The sequence below is a fragment of the Doryrhamphus excisus genome, chromosome 23 (assembly GCF_030265055.1).
Source record: "Doryrhamphus excisus isolate RoL2022-K1 chromosome 23, RoL_Dexc_1.0, whole genome shotgun sequence".
NCBI lineage: Eukaryota > Metazoa > Chordata > Actinopteri > Syngnathiformes > Syngnathidae > Doryrhamphus > Doryrhamphus excisus.
In genome coordinates, this window is record NC_080488.1 from 266,009 (window position 1) to 274,138 (window position 8,130).

The window sequence follows — 8,130 nt, forward strand, 5'->3', positions numbered from 1 at the left end:
AGGATTTATTGTGTAAGGGGAAAAAACCTAACATGAATCCCGTTTCCTTCAAGCGTGGAGCAACACAGCAATGATCAGGTTTCTCTTCTGGCGGCCTGCTCCTTTTCCACATGTTCCTCCACGTGTTCCTCCACGTGTTCCTCCACGTGTTCCTCCACCTGTCGGTCCACAAAAGACACAAACGTCAGTCAAGCTTCCAAACGTGGCCAAGCTCGCCAAGCTCGTACCTCAGCAGAGTAGCACTTGCTCTTTGGGACACACCTCCATGCTGACACCCTCAGCAAGGCTTCACGGAGACAGGCCGACAGCTGGTGAGTGTCCTGGACCTGCATGCACACGCACACGCTCATGCACACGCACACGCACCCACACGTGTGAATGCATGTGTGAAGATGGGGGAAAGGCAGCTGTTCACCTGCATGTGATTCATGCAGGCTCTCCTGAAGTCCAGGTTGGTGCTGCAGCTGATGATGCTGATGGTGGAGCTGACAATGACCTCAGTGGCTGAACGCAGCTTCTCCCCGTCCTGAACACATCAACTGTGATGTTTGTGTGTGTGTGTGTGTGTGTGTGTGTGTGTGACTAGACCTGCCTTCCTTCTGTGCTGCTGAGCCTTCAGCGTGTTTCTTAATTCCTCCTGCAGCATGGTAGTGACCGCCCTCCTGTTGTAGTTGAGAATGTCCTCCAGGTGGCGCTCAAGCAGGATCTCTGTGTCTACAATGACATTGCAGGCATTTCTTTTTCTCAAAAGGGAATTGGTAGTTCTTCTGCACCATCCTCTCACCCATGAAGTCAGACAGATGCGAGGCAAAGGGGTCAGCGTGCTGCAGGAACAGGAAGACCACCAGTTTCTGGTCTACGGCGTGCAGATGGAATCTGCCCTCCCGTGCCCGACAGGTTTGTTGCTCCACGGAGTACACAACCCTTCCATCACGTGATGGACCTGCAGAAGACCATGGTGGAGACTCCAAGAGTTAAATCAGGCCTGCATGGGTCACATGGTGAGAAATGAAGACCATGCTGTCCATCTGCCAAGAAGTTCCTCTGCTTTCATACAGGAGAACAAGCATGTTGTCATGTTATGACTAGCAGCTCTTCACGTTCTTGCCGGGTTTTGTAGTTTTCTTCTTTCATGACGTGTTTTAGGATGTGCTGCCAACATGTAACCAGCCCGGGGCTGCAAATGGCCCCCAGGCCATACTTTGGACCCCCTGATTTACTAAAAGTGAAGACTGCAGAGCATCGGATGAAGGCTGTTCATTCATGCCTAGATGGTGTGCTCCTAACCATGTGACATTATGGCCTGTCATGGCCGACATCTGTGGTCAGCTGGAGATGAAATGTGTATCTACAGGACATGGAATAAACTGGCGACCTCAGTAAGATTGTTCTCTCCCACCACCAACCTTGCCGCCAGTCTGCTGTGGGAAGGTTCGGTGTGAAAAGCTGAGTGCACGCCTCCATTCCGTGAGTGTGGGCCGGAGAACGGCTCCCAAAGCTGGAAGTCATTTGAAGGAGAACATTTGGCCACGCTGAGCTTGTTAAAAGCATTTGGAACATCCTTTGTTCCGCCAGGAGAAAAACACTTCCAGCAGTTCCACACGCAGCGTACTCCATATGGAACCTGGAGTATACAATGGAGGCGTCTTCAGCCTTTGACTGAGCCACCAAAGCAGGGTGTCCAAAGTGCAGCCTGGGTGCCACTTGCGGCCCTCAGCACATGATAGACATATCGTTTAACAACAACACTTAAAAATAACAAATAGACCCATCTAGAGAATACTTGAACACCAAAACTGGAATATTCACAAAGAAGCTCATTTTAGAAGAGCATGGCGTTGAAATTCAAGAAAAGACTATTTTAGAGAGAAACTTCAATTGTACAGGAAATAATTGAAAATAAAATAAGTACAACATATTGCACGTTTTATGACAAAGTCAAAATATTAATAGAAAATAATCATTGTAAGAAAAAAAGGCAAGTTTATGAGAATAAACAGATGTTATGAGGAAAAAGTTGGCAAAGAGATGGATGTGTGTTGGAGAGGAATAAAGTATTGATATTGGCCAACTTGCATCATTCAATTTCTCACCATGCGGTCCTCACGAGACAATGGTTGGACACCCGTGGTAAAGCCTTAGCACGCAACGTGGTGGGCGCACGCACGCATGCACGCACACACGCACACACACGCACACACGCACACACACACACACACACACACAGTGTGGTAAACACAAGGCTGTTACGTAGCTGAGCTCAGGTGTCATGGCGGAAAAGACCCTGTCTGTTTAGCGTCCAATCAGATGTGTCCCTGTACCTGTGGAGGCGGGCCTGCTGAGGACAGGCAGGCCTGCTTGCCGGCAGTCCAAATGAGCGGGAAGGTTTTGGAGGAAGGCCAGTGGGAATGTGATGGGAACATTGGCGGGGCCGTACACCAGCACCTGAGCACAGGTCAAGGAAGGGCGCCGGCTCGCTGTGGCTTTCCTGTCACATGATGTGTGCGGAAAAGGATATTTCTACGTGGCTGAGCGGGGCCTCCACATTGGGGTACTGCAGCAGACAGGGGGACAGCAGAGTGACCAGCCGCACGCTCAGCTCGCCGTACAGGCCGCGGTCCATGACCTCGGGTGGAATGCGGAGGGGCGACCCGCTGCCCGAGACAGGGTGGCCGCCGTGACACCAGACCCCCCTCGTGGCCCCCGCCTTGTTGGCACTGGAAGGAGAGAGAAGATGGACTATCAGACAGCATCCAAGAAAGGGGAGCACCAGGGCCCCTTTCATACACAACGTACTCATGCTAGCACGCAGGGCGCCCGGACCCTTCCCATTTTGTTAGTTTGGACAGCAACATGTGGATCTGCCATCAGCTACTGTACATACTACATTTCCCCCTGGCCCCCCCTGCTATAAACGTGCTACAAAAGGTGGATTGGGATTGAACGAGCGTGCGTAAAGACGTCAGGGTTACTGACGGTGAAGTGCAGGTGACGTCCAGCGTCAGTGACAGCTGCTCTGCTACTTTCACTTTCCTCGTGAAGGTCGCTCTGCAAAAAGAAGACAGTCATCACTTCATGAGGGAACACCCACAAAGTAGCAGGCTGTATTTGTAAATGAAACATTTTCCTACTTACCACCTTCTGCATACAATTTGTACCAGAATTAGAGCCCCCAGGACATGAAATAACACCCCTATAGCACCCAATAGAATACTGAACAAGACAAAGGCTCTCACACCGCGGAGCTCATGTAGCAATACTGCCACCTAGTGAGCAGTCAGGAATACTACATGTCAACATGTCTGTCATTGCAGTTGTACTTTACTTCATATAGTCATTGTTATGCTTGAAAAAGCTTCATTAAGGCCAAACATTGCATATTTTTGACTAAGCGTGGCTGGTAGTCATTCCCAAAAGAGAATGCCAGCCATGACTTCTTCAATCATCAGGTGGAGAAGGCGTGACGGAGCGAAGCCTCCCATGTTTGATAGGCTCTGCTGCTCCATATTATTTATTGAAAAAGTTCCCTTGGAAAAGCCAAGCATATGCATCCGTGTATGTAGGCGTGGTATGGAACCCAAGTACACCCCAGGGCAGCTGTGACTACAGATGTAGATTACCAGCACCGGTGTGTGACTGTGGGGCGGATGAATAATGGCTTCCCGCGTAAAGTGCCGTGGGTGTCTGGGGGGCGCAACATGAATCCCGGCCATTGTCATCATGATTGGCTACAATTGTCGGTGCTACTCGATGCCATGTCAAGTGAACCTGTGCCATCTAAGAAGTGGATGCCCTTCCATCATGGGGTGCTCGGGTACCCTGAAGAGGAAGCAGACCTGAATTGTTGCCGGATGGTCTGCAGAGGGGCTTTGCATCTCAGGTGCACTCTGGTCTGCAAAGGAGAGAAAGCTGACATTGTCTTCGTCACAAAGAGGCGTCAAGTTGAAGGCCCCACCTCTGCGTTGGCCAGACTGAAAGTGTGCAGGAAGGCTTGGACACGCGTTAGCCACTCAGGAGTGAAGGATGTGGCATCTTTGACCTGCACGCCATCGACACTTCATTTATCCTCACGTCTCTTGTCAAAGCATCTTCCTGCTGGAAAATCCTGACTTTCCCATCAGTGACAGAACCACAGGGGTGTCCAAAGCAGTTTGCAGCTTGTGGCGCACTCTAAAAATATCCTTGGCAAAAAAACTACAACAACATTTTCCTCCTAAGAAAATGATTCAAGCTAGCAAAACAAGTCCTTTTACAAAACTACCATGTGTGGGGCCGTGGATAGCAACGTGACCATGAAGTTGACTTGAGAGAAAAGGAAGCATCCATTTAGTGGACTAAAGACACACATAGACATGACTGTACTGCCACCAGGATGACATACTTGCAACCTGGTCATCTCTGTCTTCATACCTGAAAGGACAGCAGGAACCTCAGGGAGCCGTGCACGTCAGTGAAAGAGCACAGTTCCTCCGGGTCAGGCTCAGCAATGGGTCCTGAACCCAGAAACTTCAAATCTGCCAGGACTGAAACAGCAGGAAGCGGTTATTTTGTGTGTGTGTGTGTGTGTGTGTGTGTGTGTGTGTGTATGCATGCTGTACATACCACTGCGGAGCGCTTCCATACGCATGCCTCTCCACTTGGGACCAGCAGCTGCAACTGGACCACATAGGAGGGACAGCTTGCTTTATTACACAAGCCAAACAATGGCAGGCAGCAGTGACATGCCTGAAATGTGTTGTTGTTTTATAAGTGAGGAAATTAACAGTTAGTCATTGAATTCTTCTTCACTCACTGGATGGAACTGGCTAATTGCATTTGGGAAGAAAAAATGAGAACAAAAGTTATTTTAAACCTAACATGCTCTTTTCCAAGACTAGAAGACAAAATAATCGTGTCTGAAAACTCCACAGCAGTGATGGGAAATTCACTAAAGTCTCATGGCAGAGCGCATGCGCATAAGTCTTACGGTTAACGTCGTTTCCTTTTTCCGATTCGCTAGCTCCGTACAGGGGTGAGTAAGTCAACGAGTTCACAGAGAGGAGTACCCGTGACTCTCGACACTCACGAGTTTTGAACGACTCGTTCAATGCTCGCACATCTGTACTACTTCTCTTTGAACTCGAAAGCATGAAATAACAAATAATCACTCACCAGTGCAGTTTGCTGCTCCAGATTCAGCCCAAAGAAGGACTAAAATCCCCCCATGACTTTGACTTTGCTTTCCCAAAAGCATAAACAGCCGCAGCACCTAAGAGTCGGGGGAAAACACTCACAAGCATAGCATGCTACATGTGGCTAACGGCTAATGACTAATGACTTGACAGTAGGTAGGTATACTCTCTCACCTCCTACGGTCAATTCTACACAATGCCACCCAAATTGACTATTTATGTAAATTATGTGTTCCATGTTTGAAAAACACACACAATTACCTGTTTTATTCGGTCCTGCATCTTGCGTGGCTAGCTTGTGTTGCACTTCCGCAGGTGCTATTGACCACAAAAGACGTGGTCAGGGGCCTTTAACAGGGCTCTCCAACGTGCGGCCCGCGGGCCAGGTGCCACCCGCTGCACATTCAAAAAGATCATTTAACAAGAAAACGAGAGAAAAGGAAAAATCAGTAATCCTCATTTTCTGACAATAATGTCATTTTAAATAGTCATAAATAGTCATTTTAGTTGCATAAAGTAGAAATATAAAAGAAATAAGATGTTATTTTCAGAGAAATGTTATGACAAACAAATACAGTTGTAATTTAAGAAAAAATAGTTTGCAGAAAGTTACAATGTTGAAGTCCAAATACTGTATAATGTGAATAAAGTCAAAATTATGAGAAGAAAATAAACAAGAAAAAAGTTGAAATACTTGGACAATTAAAAAAAAAACACGGCTGTAAATTATGAGAATAAAGTCAGAATATTAAGAGAGAAAAGCTGTACTCTGATGAGAAACATTTTACTAGACTAAACACACAATGAAGAATGTTATTTTAGTAGAACAATATTATAAGAAGCAAAAAGGAGGAAAGGAAACATGCTAACTTATTAGCAAAGGAGTCCTTGCATCCTTCCATGTTTCACGCTGTGATCCTTGCTGGAAAGGTTTGGACACCCTGCTTTGCCTGATATCCAAATAAGATATGTCTTTACATGGACATACTTCATTATTTTCTATGCCACTTATCCTCACTAGCCATCCATCATATCATGACAAACACGTCTTTGTTCTATGATTTCCTAACCAATCCTGTGCTCCACGTCTTATGCTGCATTCACTGTAAACATGTTGATTAAACAGCATTTGAGGGAATGACAGATCTTATCGCTACAAGATATTTTTGTGAACAACCTTTAATAAACGGTCTTTTCCGGACAGTGTTTTTCTTCATTTTAGGATGTTTAGATAGGAAGCTTTTACAAGGATGCACAAACAACTCGGTAGCTACCACAATTTATTCGTAGATTCACAACTCAGCGTAGCTGAAAACAGAAATGGAATAAAACGATCCATCTTTCCCCGAGTTTGGCATTCCAGTGTTCACCGCCCTGCTTTCTCAGACCACTGCTTGTATCCTCCAGCGTAATTACGTGCACTGAAACGCAGGAATACACGAGTTGTAATCATGGTGCATGTGTAGATATTTAGGAGATCCATATTGGCACACATATCATATGTCATATTTGCTGCCAACTGGCCCTCTGCCTTAACAAGAAAGAACCAACCAACCGCAGCCTGTCATCCTGAGGGGAAGATACAGTATGTGACTTACTTCACGTAGCCAAGTCCCACCGCTGTGCTCGTGGCCGCGGAGCCCCGCTTGCCCATCTGGCAGTGAAACACCAGCTCTGAGGTGTCCAACGGTGGCTTGGCTGCTCCGTATTTTGTCCTGAAGGCTTCTGGGTCCATTGAAAAAGCCTCTTCTACCGCATTGACTGCACACAGGAAAACAATGCAAGTGTTGAACAGCATTCCATGGGGGATGACAAAGAAGGACGCTGACCTGGGATGTGGAGTGATCCAGGTATGCGTCCCTTATCCACTTCCTCCTGAGTGCGAACATCGACAAGAAGTAGGTTCTGGCCTTTATCCAAAAGTGCTCTCAGATCCTCATATGAGATGTCGCACGTATTTGCTGAAGCAGAAGGAAATAAACCATCGATGACCACTAAAATACATTTTCCCACGAGTTCAACGTTCTTCATCTAGAACCTTTGTTAACCATAATAGAATTATAACCATTATAACCATAACAATAGGACTTTATTCTTATAATAGGACAGGTGTCATTTAAGGACCAGTTGATTAGCATAGCTCCAAAGGCTAAGAGGTGGCACTGTGACCAGACATACGGTATTTACAATCTGGGGAGGAAACGTTCCTTCTTGTTACTGGCCCTTTAAGAGGAAGTCGGGGTGAGACCCCCACCCTCCGGCAGGGTGGCCACGCGCTCAGGGCTCTGTCAGTTGCTAAATACAAATAAAGTTTATGCCGCAAGACAACCAAGTCTCGTGTTAGGAGATGACAGGACAGGGGAAGGAAATGAACATTCTTCATGAGAAATGATATTTGCCTTGCTGCTACCTTGGTTTCTTATCGCTCACCCCCGCCTTAACATTCTGCTGAGTCATAACGAGTCCTTCCACTGACACATGAATCGACATTTTGTGTGTTTGCTGAAGGATGCCTTTGTCACCCAGGGCTACGAATAAGAATACAAATCAGTTCATGTTACTTTGTTTTTCGCTAAGTTAAGAAAGGTAAAAAATGTGCTTTGTCTAACATTCGTTAGAGTTGAACTGATTAAAATGACGTTTAATTATGAACAATTTCACATTCCACTCACCTGAACCTGCCATCTCGGAGGACAGAACGCAGAGTAGCCTTTGCCTTCTTTGGCACGTCTTCCTGACTTCTCTGCCGGTGGACCATCATTGGACCATAACCCGAAAGGAGGCGGAACCTATGTTCTCGTGGCCAATCAGCTTTCTTGTAGCGCCACATTTATTACAAAATAAAAAGTGAGTGATTAAGGAAGTGTGAGTTATTCAATTCAACGAATAAAGACAAATAGCAAAACCAGGAAGTTAGTTGAAATAAATAACTCTCACTGCTCTATTACTACAAAATGAT

The 8,130-nt window shown here is 46.5% G+C and overlaps 2 protein-coding genes across 3 annotated transcripts; both read right to left on the reverse strand.

Moving 5' to 3' along the window:
* Positions 1 to 12: 12 nt before the first annotated feature.
* Positions 13 to 5,493, reverse strand: zgc:195212 (DUF4554 domain-containing protein). 2 transcript variants are annotated; one of them, XM_058062775.1, is made up of 14 exons: positions 5,433 to 5,493; positions 5,152 to 5,248; positions 4,603 to 4,656; positions 4,411 to 4,523; positions 3,956 to 4,039; positions 3,837 to 3,892; positions 2,977 to 3,048; positions 2,519 to 2,717; positions 2,322 to 2,445; positions 785 to 943; positions 593 to 714; positions 416 to 526; positions 228 to 326; positions 13 to 158 (listed from the first exon to the last, which is right to left on the reverse strand). In XM_058062775.1, the coding sequence occupies exons 1-14, from the start codon at positions 5,451 to 5,453 to the stop codon at positions 75 to 77; spliced, it is 1,395 nt and encodes a 464-aa protein (XP_057918758.1). In that variant the 5' UTR covers positions 5,454 to 5,493; the 3' UTR covers positions 13 to 74. The 2 variants fall into 2 exon arrangements, with proteins under 2 accessions (XP_057918758.1, XP_057918759.1); XM_058062776.1 differs by lacking the exons at positions 5,152 to 5,248; positions 5,433 to 5,493 and adding an exon at positions 4,793 to 5,021 and having other exon boundaries at positions 4,603 to 4,725.
* Positions 5,494 to 6,434: 941 nt separating this feature from the next.
* On the reverse strand, positions 6,435 to 7,942 carry tstd1 (thiosulfate sulfurtransferase like domain containing 1). The gene is made up of 4 exons (XM_058063638.1): positions 7,844 to 7,942; positions 7,001 to 7,132; positions 6,770 to 6,932; positions 6,435 to 6,592 (listed from the first exon to the last, which is right to left on the reverse strand). Exons 1-4 carry the CDS (start codon positions 7,854 to 7,856, stop codon positions 6,538 to 6,540), a joined length of 363 nt encoding a protein of 120 aa, XP_057919621.1. The 5' UTR covers positions 7,857 to 7,942; the 3' UTR covers positions 6,435 to 6,537.
* Between the last annotated feature and the right edge of the window lie 188 nt (positions 7,943 to 8,130).

Bases quoted from the DNA above. Each gene is read 5' to 3' on its own strand.
- zgc:195212 (XM_058062775.1), bottom strand. From the start codon at position 5,453: ATGCAGGACCGAATAAAACAG. The intron at 4,524-4,602 runs GTATGTACAGCA...CTGCTGTTTCAG, and splicing joins TATGGAAGCGCTCCGCAGTG to TCCTGGCAGATTTGAAGTTT. The intron at 527-592 runs GCAGGTCTAGTC...TGATGTGTTCAG, and splicing joins CTCAGCAGCACAGAAGGAAG to GACGGGGAGAAGCTGCGTTC.
- tstd1 (XM_058063638.1), bottom strand. The intron at 6,933-7,000 runs GTCAGCGTCCTT...TCCTGTGTGCAG, and splicing joins TGGATCACTCCACATCCCAG to TCAATGCGGTAGAAGAGGCT. The intron at 6,593-6,769 runs GTAAGTCACATA...CCTGCGTTTCAG, and splicing joins GTGGGACTTGGCTACGTGAA to TGCACGTAATTACGCTGGAG.